Source organism: Erythrolamprus reginae, chromosome 3, assembly GCF_031021105.1.
Source record: "Erythrolamprus reginae isolate rEryReg1 chromosome 3, rEryReg1.hap1, whole genome shotgun sequence".
NCBI lineage: Eukaryota > Metazoa > Chordata > Lepidosauria > Squamata > Dipsadidae > Erythrolamprus > Erythrolamprus reginae.
In genome coordinates, this window is record NC_091952.1 from 29,492,966 (window position 1) to 29,509,860 (window position 16,895).

Here is a 16,895-nt window from a genome sequence, read left to right on the forward strand (position 1 = left end):
ATACTTTCCGGTTTCCCCCCCTATCCCACAGTTTTTCCTGCCCGATGACGTCATGTGTCATCGCCAAACTTTTGTCCACCTTTAATAATTTTTTAAAAAAATAAACTTTAATAAATAAACATGGTGAGTAATAATCTAAATGGTTGCTAAGGGAATGGGAAATTGTAATTTAGGGGTTTAAAGTGTTAAGGGAAGGCTTGTGACACTGTTCATAGCCAAAAATAGTGTATTTACTTCCGCATCTCTACTTTGCAGAAATTCGACTTTCGCGGGCGGTCTCGGAATGCATCCCCCGCGAAAATCGAGGGAACACTGTATAGATGTGTAGAAATGGACGAAATGACCAACTCAATCAAGGGAATAAAATGTAAAGAATCTAAAGAATTATGGCACAAATGGCATGAATGAATTCAAAACAAAAACTGAAAAGTAACAATACAAAGTATCAGTATATACAGAAATAAAAAGAAATACACTTCGTAATATTAACAGAAATGACATAAAAACATAGACTAATGAGTACTCTACTACAGAAACTGAAAAAAATGTATACTTATTAATATCTCTTTTCTTTTCCTTTTTTTCTATTCTAATACTATGCTTTACTTATGATACTTATATTTGAATGTACATAATTTAACAGAATATATAGAGAAATGAATGATATATTTAAAATGTAACAGAAAGGGATTAAGACCTGTAAAACCAGAACAAAACATATGCAAAATATCTTTTTTTTAAAAATCAATAAAGAAACTTTAAAAAAATGTTTTTAAAAGAGTTTATAACATGTATTTATGGAGACTCTCAGTCTCGTGGTCATGGTTGTCCCAAATATACTGTTTCAAGAGGCAACTGGATTTTATAGTTTTTCTATTAAGACGTTTTGCTTGTCATCCAAGAAGCTTCTTCAGCTCTGGATGAAAGACTTGAAGAAGCTTCTTGGATGACAAGCAAAACATAATAAAAAAATGTCACAAAATATTTCCTGGGCTGATGTTTGACTGTGCTATTTCATTCAACATAAGCTCCCCCCCAAGGCAGATAAATCTCTAAATGTTTTTCAACAATGCATCCAGTGAAGGTAGAAGTTGAGTCACTGTTGAGAGCATTGAGAAATCTGGTCAGGAAATATGTTTGAAAAGATGACCCAAGGTCACGGGTTGTCTAATACTTTCCGAATGCTCAAAAAAAGAAAATTACTCAATATCTAGAGGAGGATGAGATTTCCAAGAAGCTATTTCAGAGACTCATCATTGCAATACATTCAATCTTTACAAACAAAGGGTTTTAAAAATAAATTCCTGGTTGATGATTACAGTAGAATAACCACATTTTCTAACGATTCAAGACAGTCTGTTATACTTTATCGTATTCTAAGGCTGAAGGCTAAATTACACCTGATATTATTCATTATTTTTAGAAAATACATTTGACCTGCTTTTGTTTGGGGGGATAGTGGTGGGGATAACAGAGGTGTAAAAAAATTAGGATACCAGACAGAATCTTGTCCCTTTATATTTGCAGTATACCTGAATGTCTGCTTTTTTTTCTAAAAAAGGGGGGGGTTATATAGTGGTGGCTACCAGGTGGGGGTTTCTGCTACTGCTACTACTGCTGCACTGTGCATGTAGATCCACATCTCCGGCATGCGTGCATACGTGTCTGAATGAGTTTGGCAGATCGACTCTGGCATAAGCCAGTGAAAGTGGTCCCAGTGGTACTTGGCACGCTGGGCGCAGTGTCAAAGGATCTCAGTGGACATTTGAAAACCATCGGAATTGACAAAATCTCCATCTGTCAATTGCAAAAGGCCGCTTTACTGGGATCGGCAAACATAATTCGCCGCTACATCACGCAGTCCTAGGTGCTTGGGAAGCGCCCGACTGGTGATGAAATACGAAATCCAGCATAGTGATCTCATTTGTTGTGTTGTATTGACATAATAATAATAATAATAATAATAATAATAATAATAATAATAATAATGATGATGATGATGATGATGATGATGATGAAATACGAAATCCAGCATAGTGATCTCGTTTGCTGTGTTATATTGACATAAATAATAATAATAATAATAATAATAATAATAATAATTATTATTATTATTATTATTATTATTATTATTATTAATTATGTCAATATAACACAGCAAACGAGATCACTATGCTGGATTTCGTATTTCATCACCAGTCGGGCACTTCCCAAGCACCTAGGACTGCGTGATGTAGCGGCGAATTATGTTTGCCGATCCCAGTAAAGCGGCCTTTTGCAATTGACAGATGGAGATTTTGTCAATTCCGATGGTTTTCAAATGTCCACTGAGATCCTTTGACACTGCACCCAGCATGCCAAGTACCACTGGGACCACTTTCACTGGCTTATGCCACAGACGTTGCAGCTTGATTTTTAGATCTTCGTATTTCACTAATTTCTTGATAAAGAAATTAAACCTTAGGTAATTTTTTAGCAAAATGCAGCAGCGGGGATCATTGAAAAACACTGTCCAGCTTAGAAGCATCGTAGGAGTTGAAAAAGTAACCTGCAGAAGCCAAGGTGGCTAAATTCTATTACAGGCAGGTGTTGGCTGCTGCCCAGATGTGGGGGGGGGGTGATGACGCAGTGGGGTAGCGAAAATGGAGCTCCACCCCAGAGCACCCAATTTGCACAAAAAGATGAAAGAAAATGCAGGGCATCCTGCATAGGTCACACCCACAGTGTGGTAGTAAAAAATTTGGTAGCCCTTCACTGATTACAGGACATTATTAAAACTCAGAGAAGTAATTCCTAACACATAGAAAATGATTACCATTAAGTTATTAATGTATTTATTATAGTTATATCCCAATTGTATGTCTCAATGTATGAAGAGCTGGAAATAACTTAATGATTGAATATTGTTTTGTATCTAAAGTGGGAGAGATAGAATAATTAAAATCAATTATTATAATGATTTTTTTAAAAAAGACAATAGAAGGTTTCAAAATGTTATATGGTGTGATCAAAAATATTTACACTGAGCCTCTGTGGCGTAGTGGTTAGAGTGCAGTACTGCAAGCTACTTCTGCTGATCACCAGCTGTGAGCAGTTTGGCAGATCGAATCTCAGTAGGCTCAAGGTTGACTCAGCCTTCCATCCTTCCAAGGTTGGTAAAATGAGGACCCAGATTGTTGGGGGCAGTATGCTTACTCTCTGTAAACTGCTTAGAGAGGGCCGTAAAGCACTGAGAAGCAGTGTATAAATTTAAATTCTGCTCCCAATTTTCATTTAAAACATCTGTCAGAACAGACGTGCCTTGGACTCTCTGTGTGGAGAATTATTACAAAGCAGCAAGTTATGTGTGGATCAGAATGGATAAACTTGAAAAATAAGATAATTTTAACATTAGAAGGACACGATCTTCAGATGGGGTGGCATGCATTCATATGGAATGCCAGAAATAATAATAAAAAACATTCATACTTTTATAGACATAAACTGCAAGATTCGCTGATACAGACTTTCTAGACACAGTTAACATACCAATCTTTCCTTATCTCCCACCGTAGTCACAGTGAAGCCAAGCTCTGTAAGGGACAATTTTATTGGCAGTTTGTGTTCAAGCACAGACCACTCAGATTAGGCTGGAGTGGGGCTAGACTGGGAAGTATAAAAAGGAGGGTAAAGCCATTTTAAATTGCACTTTCAGAACACAGAGATACAGGAGAGAAAGGTAGTGCTCCTTATATTTTGTATTTTTTGAATTCAAGGAGGTGGGGCAGATATTACTGGCTGTAAGGGACAATTTTATTGGCAGTTTGTGTTCAAGCTGTAAGGGACAATTTTATTGGCAGTTTGTGTTCAAGCTGTAAGGGACAATTTTATTGGCAGTTTGTGTTCAAGCACAGGCCACTCAGATTAGGCTGGAGTGGGGCTAGACTGGGAAGTATAAAAAGGAGGGTAAAGCCATTTTAAATTGCACTTTCAGAACACAGAGATACAGGAGAGAAAGGTAGTGCTCCTTACATTTTGTATTTTTTGAATTCAAAACGGTGGGGCAGATATTACTGGCTGTAAGGGACAATTTTATTGGCAGTTTGTGTTCAAGCTGTAAGGGACAATTTTATTGGCAGTTTGTGTTCAAGCACAGACCACTCAGATTAGGCTGGAGTGGGGCTAGACTGGGAAGTATAAAAAGGGACTGTAAGGGACAATTTTATTGGCAGTTTGTGTTCAAGCACAGACCACTCAGATTAGGCTGGAGTGGGGCTAGACTGGGAAGTATAAAAAGGAGGGTAAAGCCATTTTAAATTGCCCTTTCAGATCACAGAGATACAGGAGAGAAAAATAGTGGCCCTCGCATAAGAAACGTGAGAAAATATTATTTTACTGAAAGAGTAGTAGATCCTTGGAACAAACTTCCAGCAGACGTGGTTGGTAAATCCACAGTAACTGAATTTAAACATGCCTGGGATAAACATATATCCATTGTACGATAAAATACAGGAAATAGTATAAGGGCAGACTAGATGGACCATGAGGTCTTTTTCTGCCACCAGTCTTCTATGTTTCTATGTTTCTACATGGCTTCATCATATTTCCTTGTCTTAGCTTTCAGGAGACTTACATTTGTCTCATTATCTCTGTCTCTCTCCTTCTTTCTGTTCATCCCTGTCAAATATTTTTCCATGGGGTCTCTTAAGGGTTTGTTATCTGCCCTTCGTATCTCCTGCTCTGTGCTGTGTGCTATTGTTTGTTGCAAAAAAAAAAAAGCACTTTCCCCAGGGTCACGCGCCCCCTGGCATCACTCTGCGCCCACTCAGGGGGCCACCCCATTATTTGAGAAGCACTGACCTAGGTGCCCCATATGTTAGAATTCCAGGATTTTCAACTAGTAACTTCAGCCAAGGTCATTTGGAGAGCCATTCTAAATGAAATTCTGGGACCTTATCTGAAAATGAGAGATGGGAGGATCCAATATATCCTCGGCAATACAGGTTTTCCTGACATTTATTTTCTATTACAATGATTGGAAATGAAAAGAGCAGAGGTGTAAATTTTTACTGTTGGCAAATGCAGTTTTTTATACTCCTTTCCATTGTCTCATAAAAAGGTTTTTTGAAAAAAAAAATAGTACTGTATTCTAAGGAAGTTGGTGTACTTCTGAAATGATTTCTTTATGGATTTTACAAAGTTTTTTTCCCCATTCTACATAATGTTATGGAGGAAACTAGGAAGGGAGGAAGACAAATATCTAGAACAGAGAGGACCATTTTGTAAACAATTTGCAAAATTGTTGACTATAGTTCTACTCTGCACCGTACTCTTAGCTTCCCACAAAAGCAGCCTAGTGAATGATTTATTGTATTTATTGATGTTGATATTTCAACAACATCATGTTGAAAATTTTGACAGCAATTATTACTGAAATAAATGTATCTTTTAATGGTTAATTTCAAATCTTCCCAGGCTATAATGCAGACCTGGTTTGATAAATTTCTACTGCAACTACGTATTTAAATATATATACTGCAATATTTGAAAATATGCATATCAAAGCTTTATTAATATTCTGAAAACAATGGAGCATTATTCAGAGTAGCTATGCCTTGGATCCTCCAACCATTAAAAATATGAATTTCATGCTACTTAAAATTCCTAATAGCTCTTATCACTACAAAATCTAGATGAACGGGTGATGGTACCCCCACTATGTACTATGTATTTCATTCAAAGCAATGCCCTCAGTTTGTTAAAAAAAAATACTGGCAGTGCATAGACAGACAAATTAAGGGCAAAATGTGTGTCTGTCTGTCTGTCTGCCTATCTGTCTGTGTCTGTGGATGAATACATTTGGCAGAAAATATAACTTTGGGAGTTAAAGGGAAAACATGTTAAGCATTAAATTTGATTAAACACAGTGAGGACATTTCCAACTGAATACACAAAGAACAATCAAGATGCCATTCTTAATTTAAGTTTCTGCTTCTCTTCTTAAGTGATTTAAGACAGATAAATTGTTAAGGCAGATAAATACTGATACCTACACTTATGAAAATTCAGGATATTCAGATACTTTTGTTGAAAACCTGGAGCAAGAAAAGGAATGTCTGTTAATCTATTATTAATCTATTATTATCAAAGCAGTTCAATGCAGAGACAAGGCCATTTCATTTCTGCCAGGGAGATTTCCATTTTTACTGTGAATTCTAAAAAAAGGTCATTGCTCAAAACTCCGGCATTGAGGAAATAATGTTACACAGACTAAAATTCTCTATTTGAATCATGGCTTCATAAATACAGTCCATAGTCTTAGGTTAGTAAGATCTCATTATTTGGAATGCCCTATAGGTATGCCCTTTAGATTTAATTCAGGGAGATTCAACCATTCCACTCTAATGAGCTTCCACACTAGAAACATAGAAACATAGAAGACTAATGGCAGAAAAAGACCTCATGGGCCATCTAGTCTGCCCTTATACTATTTTCTGTATTTTATCTTACAATGGATATATGTTTATCCCAGGCATGTTTACATTCAGTTACTGTGGATTTACCAACCACATCTGCTGGAAGTTTGTTCCAAGGATCTACTACTCTTTCAGTAAAATAATATTTTCTCACGTTGCTTTTGATCTTTCCCCCAACTAACTTCAGATTGTGTCCCCTTGTTCTTGTGTTCACTTTCCTATTAAAAACACTTCCCTCCTGAAACTTATTTAACCCTTTAACATATTTAAATGTTTCGATCATGTCCCCCCTTTTCCTTCTGTCCTCCAGACTATACAGATTGAGTTCATTAAGTGTTTTCTGATACGTTTTACATAGTTCTGTTTCATGGGCCAGACAAGAGAACCTGTTGAAGTTCTGTCCCAGTGCCTGGTAGCTGTGGAAGTTTGGATGGGAGTTATCATCTCTTACTCAATCCTACCAAAATCAAATGTCTGTGGGTGTTTGGGCCTTCTAGATTCGGGGACATTCCATCTCTGAATTTGCACTTCTCCTTTTAAGAATGGTGTGCAATTTGGGTTTTTTCCCCCAGGCTCACAACTTCTATTTATTCTCAAGTGACAGTTGTGATCAGGAAGGCCTTTTCACAGCTTCTTCTGATGTGCCAATTGTGCCTTTTCCCTAACTGTGAAGAAACTACTGTGGTTTTGTGTTTGCTACCTTTTTCGAGGGTCGCCCAGAAAGTAATGCACCCCATTTTTTTCTTCAACAATTATTTATTGAAGACAATGAAACTTATACAAAAGAAAGAATGATGTTTCTTCTACACTCCCTATTGTTTCATGAAATCTCCATCCCATTCTATGGCTTTCCTCCAGCGAGACACAAAGGCGTGTAAGTCAGCACCACTTCTTGTTCTGGTCATTAAGCCATTTCTGAACTGCACGAATCACTTCTTTGTCATCCTCAAAATGTCTTCCATGACTAACCGTACTTCTGTTGACTACAGATTCTCCATAAACTGTACTCAAACATTGGTGAATATTCCCAACAGTTTCTTTTTCCACAGTGAGAAATTCAATGATGACACACTGCTTGTAACATACATCACTTGCAGACGCCATTTCGAAACACTGCTGCAGCTACACTATCTGTCTGAAAAAATGCAAAATTTACACATGCACTCCTGACAATTCAAATAATGTATATCTAAAGTTTTGCATTCGTACCATTACTGTAGGCTGAGAAAAAAAATGTGGTGCATTGCTTTCTGGGCGACCCTCGTACTTCATATGAAGTAGCGATGACGATTGCACACAAATATGTTTTAGAGTAGATAAAGAAGCCTTTCATTTACTCTCAAACATATTTGTGTGCAATCTTCATCACTGCTTCATATGATGTGGAAGTGGCATCAATCTAACGTTTATCATTAAACAATTCAGAAAACACTTATTCTCTGAGGGATATATGCATCCTTTTGTAGCCAAACTGATACCAAAATGGATGTGTTTGTTTGTTTGTTTGTTTATGTATGTATGTATGTATGTATGTATGTATGTATGTATTTATTTATTTATTTACTTACTTACTTACTTACTTACTTACTTACTTATTTATTTATTAGATTTGTGTGCCGCCCCTCTCCGTAGACTCAGGGCGGCTAACAACAATGATAAAAACAGCATGTAACAATCCAATCCAATACTAAAATAACTAAAAAAACCTTTATTATAAAAACCAAACATACATACAGACCTACCATGCATAAAATTGTAAAGGCCTAGGGGGAAAGAATATCTCAGTTCCTCCATGCCTGGCGGCAGAGGTGGGTTTTTTAGAAGTTTACGAAAGGCGAGGAGCGTGGAGGCAATTCTAATCTCTGGGGGGAGTTGGTTCCAAAGGGCCGGGAATCTTCCCCTGGGTCCCGCCAAATGACATTGTTTAGTTGATGGGACCTGGAGAATGCCCACTCTGTGGGACCTAACTGGTCGCTGGGATTCGTGCAGCAGAAGGCGGTCCCTGAGATTTGTTTGCGACACTGCTAATTTGTTCCTGTTTGAATTCCCATGCAAAGGTCGCTATTGAGGTTTGTCAAAAATTGAGGTGACAGAAATTACAAAGAAGCTTGGAGTAATCTCTGTAGAAATTACTCCAATTCTCCTTAAGATCTTCCATAAAGTACCCAAAGGTGTTGTGAAGACATTATTTCTTGAGTTTTACCCCTGACTTTGGTGCCCTCACAATTTACTCAATAAATTGTTTTGGTTTTTTTCTATCAATGCAACTATCCTACCTATAACACAAACAAACATCTGATCAAGCCCCTAAGCCTTTTCCTTTTATTGTGGGGAGAAATGACTATTAATTAAAATAAAACAAAAGGAGCAGTTTTCTCAAAAAAAAGCATCTAACATCATTCAACTAGCTATCCATCAATGGGTTTTCTAGTAAACATATTAAGATATTGAAATATGTGAGCATTTCATTTCAGTGGCTGGCAATGTGGAAACAAACACTAAGAATAATTTCTCTCAGAGCCCACGTATTTGCAAATTCCATTTTGAAATTTTAATGGTAGCAATTACACACAGGCTGCAATAAATATCCTTAGTTGAAATGTAATTAGCCATCTGCTAAACACAATGCAGATTCATAATTCCCATGAATCAATTTTTTCTAGCAGTAATACACTCTACATTTTTTTAAAAATTTGTTGTGAGTCTATAGGTGTCTTTCCAATACTTTATTTTACTTGGAGACTGGAATAAGTTCTACCATGTCTTGTAACTCAGCCACCCCAATTTTGGACTAATTAGTCTTTATTAATAGTTTCCTAGCTTTCCTGACCTTGCAGCATAATTACATATTAGTACAGTATAATTTCAAATATAAAATCAGTTCAATATTTAACCATGCTGATCCTCAAGGAGACCTCATTGAAATTGAAGCAACAGATCTTTGATAATAATCTCAAGAGCAATCTGAGCACAAATCCTTTTGACAGTTTGACTGGAAAACTATTCTCCAATGCCATTTTTTGCTATTGTCCCTCTCATAAATGGGTTTTCTCCATTGCCAAGACCCAGTACACTGACCTTCAAATTATTGGAGGAAAAACTTTAGTGCCCATGTATGCAGGAACATGTATGCCCTTGCTCTGAGCCAACTTCACTGTCTGATTCTGGCAATAAAACAGGTCTCTGATAAACTGAGGATTCACATAAATCAACATCAAAATTCCCTGCTGCAGGAGCTGGTCCAGAGCCAACCACAACAATGGGCATCCAACCTGAAAGCTTTGATAAAGCTTTGTTGGCTGAGGAATTCTGGGAGTTGAAGTCCACAAGTCTTAAAAGTACCCAGGATGGAGACTAAAGAACAGTTATGACAGTTTGAAAGAAGAGAATGTCATCTCCTTTTTAGATGATAGAGCTCTAATCTCCAGAATGATAGTCAAATAGGCCTGACTATTTACAGGACCGTCATCCTGCCCTATATCTCCCAGTGACCAATTAAGGCCCACAGGGTTGGCCATCTCCTGGTCCTGTCGGTCAAACAATGCCAACTGGTGGGACCACGTGGGATGGCCTTCTCTGTGGTGGGTCCGGCTCTCTGAAACCAATTGCCCAGGGACATTTGTATTGCCCCCATTCTCCTGGCCTTCCAAAAGGCCTTGAAAACTTGGCTTTGATGGCAGGCCTGAGGCTGTTGAGCTATACTACTCAGCTCCATCCAGAAGTAATGAATGTTTTTGTTAAATGAATGTTTGAGACGTTTTATACTGTTTATATTGCTTGTACGCCACCCAGAGTCCATAAGGAGTTGTTGTGGTTGGCTCTGGACCAGCTCCTGCCCCAAGGAATGTGGAGGTGGATGTGGGGAAAACATCCACATGCCACACGCCTGTTTTGCTCCCGATAGAATCTCCGGACTAAGGCTCCTCTGACGAAGGAAGCATGAGTAGCAGGGAAGGGGGGAGTTTGGCAGACAGCCCAGGAGGAGATCAATCATCCTTATCATCCCTGGATTCTGAACAAGAACTTATGACAGATCCACGCATGCGTAGAGTGATACATAGGAGAGAACAACTGAAGGATTATTACAGGAGATAAGTGAGGCCACCTGTGGTTGGGTGGGGCTGCTGTAATTAGTGCTACAGATAAAAAGAACAGTGTGCTGGTTTAGCCTTGTGGAAGTTTATCTGATTCATAGTTTCGTCAAGATCGTGGTTTTGCTGTTTCCCTGTTCAAGACTGTGTGTGGCCTTTCTGGACTTTGGTATTGGACTCAATTTCCCAGTTAATGGGTGAGAAATTGGATTGCATTTAACCTGTGCCTTGTGTGTACCAGAAAATCCCTTTGACATTTAAAAAGGGATTTTTTTTCTGCTTTTCTGTTGATAAAGACTTTTGGTTTTCCTTCTATCGTGTGGTGTGTGTCTTTTTGGACTAATTACCCTGTAATTATGGGCGGTTGGGACACGCCGGCAGAACAAGGAGCTGAGCGGCTTATCCATGTAATAAATTAAATAAATTAAATTAAATTAAATATTTATTTAGTCACAATTTTTAGACTTGTTTAAATATTGTAGCTACTTTATTAATGTTATATCCATGTGTGCATTTTTCTTTGTGTGTATTTCTCTTTCACTATAATTAGAATCCTGAAACTGCTAGCGAAGATGTAAAATCGCTTTCTTTGTCTCTTTATAATTCACAGGTGACCAAGATGCTGGCTGTGGTGGTGATTCTCTTTGCCTTTCTGTGGATGCCATACCGTACCTTAGTGGTTGTCAACTCTTTCATGGACCCTCCCTACCTGAACAGCTGGTTTGTCCTCTTCTGTAGACTCTCCATTTACCTGAACAGTGCTATCAATCCAGTCGTTTATAACTTGATGTCCCAAAAATTTAGAGCTGCCTTCAGAAAGTTATGCAAATGCGAGCAGAAGAGAACTGAAATTGCCACACAGTTTAACACCCCTGTCTTCTACAGCACAATGAAAGACTATTCTCACGACAGTTCAGAGCACAACGTAACAGAACAAGAAGATCTCAATGGCTGCCCTCCAATAGCCAGAAAAAAGTAATATTTCCAAGTAAACATGGCACATAATCACGGTCTTTGGTTTCAGAAACCACCAACTTGGATCATTTTAGGAATATCTGGTCAGCATGCTAAAGATCTATTATTCTAGTTTCTGCATTTGGATGTAATATTTTCATTGTTGTATTTTAATACTAATCTGTGTCCAATATTAGTTGTGGCTAAAAAATTTGTGGTACAATGAAATATCTCATTTGGTGTTAATAGCCTTTTCTGAACATTCCTCTCTTGGAATAGTCTTTTGGGCAATCCATTGGCTACATTCTGTCCATTGTATTCTCACCAACCCAAACTTACTGTTGTCCATGCTTTTTTGAAGAAGAGGATCTGGAATGAGAAGCTCCTTTATCTATTTGATACTTTTCACCTGGATCAGGAAGAGAGGCATTTATGGGATTAAAGACTAGACGGAAGAAACCTCTCTTTCTTACTTTGGGGCCTTATGGAAATAATGGGACTAGATTGGACCTATGGGCTTCAAATGTCCCATGTCTCTTCTAAAGCCTGGTTGAAGTAGGGAAATATCTCACTGATGAAAGTGGTAGATATTCTTGCAGAAGAAATGGACACAAATAACATTTTCATGAATAAGTCTAACTTTTCTGAAATTACTCTCTAAGTTTCATGCACTAGTTTAAACATTAAATTACATGTGTATTTTGCCAGTTTAAGTGAAATTTGACATACAGAGTCTTTCCATGGTGTCTGTTGGTTACTACTGATGCTTTTACAGGAAATGCTCTAAAGACGGGGCACATGATTGCTGTTAAAACAGAATCATGGAAAGATGCTGCTTTTTCATTCATTTGAATTAAGTTCATCTAATTTGAAACTTTGACACTTACTTGTTCTCCAGATCTTCAGAATAGACATTATCCAAGGAAATATTGAGGATTGAATCTGTAATGTTTTGCATGCCAGTATGTGTTTTACCACTTAGCTAATTGCTTACAGTCTAATTTATTGTGAATCTGAGGAGGCATTTGAAAGTATATTATTAATTCCAACAGGGTAAAAGTGAAGTGTAAACCGGTTAGGAAATCTGGAAACTGATGTCCAAAATTCTGAGAATCCAGATTAGAAAATACACTGATAGAAAAGCCCAGCCACTGCTTATATGGTGCAAATAACATATTCCAAGTTGTTGGAAATAAATGAAGTAATATCCTATGTGATGATCCGGTTGTATCTCTGTGTTGTTTTTCAGTAGCACATATCTAAATATTCAGTAACCAAGCAACATAATCCAGACATTGCATGGCTTTCAAATTAACTGTGCCTCTGTTTTGCTTTATAAAAGACCCTAAGAACAAACATTAACTTTGTTCAATTATAGCAGAAACTTTAATCTGATATTTTCCAAGTGGAATTCCTAAAATAATTCCTGCTTCTGTTCTATTTTAATCATTAATTAGAATCACATTCTACTATATTTTCCCCTGCATATAAACTACAGGAATCCTCAACAAGATAATAAAGAAGACTAATATTTTAATTTCCATACCCTGATGTGATGCACCTCTAACAGTATAAACATTCAGCAATAGTGATTAAAAATCATACTCCTTTGGTGGTACTAACTCAGTTCCATCTTAAACATTTTGACAAATTGATTTTGCTTGACTTTGTTTTGGATTTTTTTTTCTCTTTCAGAATGCAAGGGCTGCTACATCTCTGGAATTCCAACTATGGTCCATTCTTCTTCACAGTGTTTTTGTTAATATCTGATATGAAGTTATTTGGATTCAAAGTCACAGGAAAAAGTGTACTTTTTCAGCAAAAGAGATGCTATCAGGGCCCTAGTGTGCTGGACCAGGAAAAATGCAGCTTCTTAAACAACAGTGGCACCTCTACCTACGAACGCCTCTACTTACGAACTTTTCTAGATAAGAACCAGGTGTTCAAGATTTTTTTTGCCTCTTCTCAAGATTTTTTTGCCTCTATTTTACACTTACAATTCCGAGCCTCTGAAACTGTAACTGTAATTCATTCCGTGACCAGGTTCTTGAGTAGAAATGTTCTTAAGTAGAAGTAATTTTTCTCATAGGAATCAATGTAAAAGCAAATAATGCGTGCAAACCCATTAGGAAAGAAATGAAAGTTCGGAATGTGGGTGGGAGGAGGAGGAGGAAGAGGACGAGGAGGACAGTCACTGCCGAAGGAAGAAGGTGAAGGGAGGGGAATCAAAAAAATCCAAAACTTTAAGGCTTAAAAAAAAAAGAGGGACTATGAGACGGCGAAGAGGAGCATGCGCCTCTAATACACCCGGCGTGAGGCTGCCTCCCATATACTGGTTCCCATACACTGGCTACTGCTACCTGCTGCCTCTTCCTTCCCATGCTGAAGGGCTCCCCTCTCCTTTCACTCACTTGCTTTGTAGCCAGCGTCTTTCCTTCGCTGTGGTGACTCCTTGGCTGCCCAGAGCGAAAGGAGCGTTACTTTTCTCTAGGCTCTGGCAGAGGTTTATTCCCTGTCCAAGCACCCAGAGAAAGAAAAATGCTTCGTTCACTCTGGACTGCCAAAGCCTCCTTAAGCGCCACCAAAGTGCTCCTCTGGCATCCCAGAAAAGCCCAATATGGCTGGGATTAAAGGAGGAATGGCAGGAAACTGGCCAAGCCTTCGTGCCTCTCTTAAATTTCCTGGGAAATTTTTCCAGGCTCGGGTTCTTCAGTAGAAAATGGTTCTTAAGTAGAGGCAAAAAAATCTTGAACACCCGGTTCTTATCTAGAAAATGTCTTAAGTAGAGGCGTTCTTAAGTAGAAGTACCACTGTGCATTCCTGGTTGCTAAAACTGCTTTACGATTTGGACTTAGCAATGATAATTGAACCGATAGTTTTTCATGACCTCTACATTTAGTGATGCTATTATCTTTTTAAAAAGTATTTATTATGTCTCAGCTGAATACTAACTGCATCATATTCCTGTAATTTTATTCATCTTCTCTTCGCAAGCTGGATGCATATGATGGCAACTATTTTACATAAATTCTCTAGTTCTGAACCAGAAATAGTGATGTGCTATGTATGTCAAGTAGACCAATTACAAACGGGGCCTGAAGTTCAGTTGAAAGTAATGATGTCTACAGAATACCTACAAGTTTTTTCTCAGTTATAGCCTGTTTTTTCTAGTAGAATCCATCCTTTTCCACCCGCAAGTTCTACTTCTGTTTTTCAAGAGGTCCTTCCACAAAAAATGACGGTGACTCTTTCTCCTAGACAAACTCACCCAGTGAGATGTCTCATTTCTCTCCACTGGATGCTGTTTTTGCTATTGTTATGATTTGCAGCTGGAATAGTTTCACATTTTATTATTTATTTATTTATTCATTCATTCATTCATTCAGTCCAGTGTTTCTCAACCTTGGCAACTTGAAGATATTTGGACTTCAACTCCCAGAATTGCCCAGCCAGCGAATGCTGGCTGGGGAATTCTGGGAGTTGAAGTCCAAATATCTTCAGGTTGCCAAGGTTGAGAAACACTGATTTAGTCTAACAAGTATAGGATTGTCGTTTGTATAAACATAAGTGATAAATAATGATAAAAGAAGACAATAAGACAGTAGGACAGGGACAGTAGGCACAATGGTGCACTTATGCACGCCCCTTACAAACTTCTTAGAAAAGGGGAGAGGTCAACTGTAGACAATCTGAGATTAAAGATTTAGGGGTTTGGGTTTTCATTTTCCCAAGAAAGAGCATAATTTGGCTTTCTTCTTATTGCTTGTAACATGGCTCCTGCTGTTTTCTTCGTCTGAGCCAACAATGTTCTAGTAGTGAATAAAGGCCACTACCTTGACCTTCATTCTGTAAATAGCTTACATAGAGTAGCAATCTTGGCATGCTGGAGTAAGAGGTGGGTAGGCTGAGCAGTGTTTACTCCTTATTTTAGTTATTTTCAACTGATGTGAACATTTACAAATCTGCATTCTGGATCAACAATGGGCTTCACCAGTTCATCATATTTCATGGTTTGGGAGTCCAGAATATTCAGTAAATAGAAACATAGAAACATAGAAGACTGACGGCAGAAAAAGACCTCATGGTCCATCTAGTCTGCCCTTATACTATTTCCTGTATTTTATCTTACAATGGATATATGTTTATTCCAGGCATGTTTAAATTCAGTTACTGTGGACTTACCAACCACGTCTGCTGGAAGTTTGTTCCAAGGATCTACTACTCTTTCAGTAAAATAATATTTTCTCATGTTGCCTTTGATCTTTCCCCCAACTAACTTCAGATTGTGTCCCCTTGTTTTTGTGTTCACTTTCCTATTAAAAACACTTCCCTCCTGAACCTTATTTAACCCTTTAACATATTTAAATGTTTCGATCATGTCCCCCCTTTTCCTTCTGTCCTCCAGACTATACAGATTGAGTTCATTAAGTCTTTCCTGATACGATTTATGCTTAAGACCTTCCACCATTCTTGTAGTCCGTCTTTGGACCCTTCAATTTTGTCAATATCTTTTTGTAGGTGAGGTCTCCAGAACTGAACACAGTACTCCAAATGTGGTCTCACCAGCGCTCTATATAAGGGTATCACAATCTCCCTCTTCCTGCTTGTTATACCTCTAGCTATGCAGCCAAGCATCCTACTTGCTTTTCCTACCGCCCGACCACACTGCTCACTCATTTTGAGACTGTCAGAAATCACTACCCCTAAATCCTTCTCTTCTGAAGTTTTTGCTAACACAGAACTGCCAATGCAATACTGAGATTGAGGATTCATTTTCCCCAAGTGCATTATTTTACATTTGGAAACATTAAACTGCAGTTTCCATTGCTTTGACCATTTATCTAGTAAAGCTAAATCATTTACCATATTACAGACCCCTCCAGGAATATCAAGCCTATTGCACACTTTAGAGTCATTGGCAAATAGGCAAACCTTCCCTACCAAACCTTCCCCTATGTCACTCACAAACATATTAAAAAGAATAGGACCCAGAACAGACCCTTGTGGCACACCGCTTGTAACCTGTCTCTGCTCAGAATACTCGCCATTAACAATAACTCTCTGATGTCTATGCTTCAGCCAGCTTGATATCCACTGAACTATCCAGGGATTAAGTCCAATCTTCACTAATTTATCTATCAGCTCTTTATGTGGAACCGTATCAAAGGCTTTGCTGAAGTCCAGATAGGCAATATCCACGGCACCACCTTGATCCAACACCTTTGTGACATAGTCAAAGAAATCAATGAGATTAGTGTGACATGATTTGCCTTCAGTAAAGCCATGCTGATTTGGTTCCAATAAGTTATTGTTTTTTAGGTGCTGATTTATCCTCGTTTTGAGTAGAGTCTCCATCATTTTAACTATAACTGATGTCAAGCTAACTGGCCTGTAG

The 16,895-nt window shown here is 38.1% G+C and overlaps 1 protein-coding gene across 1 annotated transcript in view; it reads left to right on the forward strand.

Moving 5' to 3' along the window:
• The window catches only part of LOC139165601 (thyrotropin-releasing hormone receptor-like), a 31,203-nt gene extending 19,678 nt beyond the window's left edge, over positions 1–11,525 (forward strand). Inside the window, exon 2 of the mRNA XM_070748806.1 lies at positions 11,157–11,525. Coding sequence (XP_070604907.1) covers positions 11,157–11,525 — 369 coding nt within the window. The remainder of the gene's footprint in view (positions 1–11,156) is intronic.
• Positions 11,526–16,895: the final 5,370 nt, after the last annotated feature.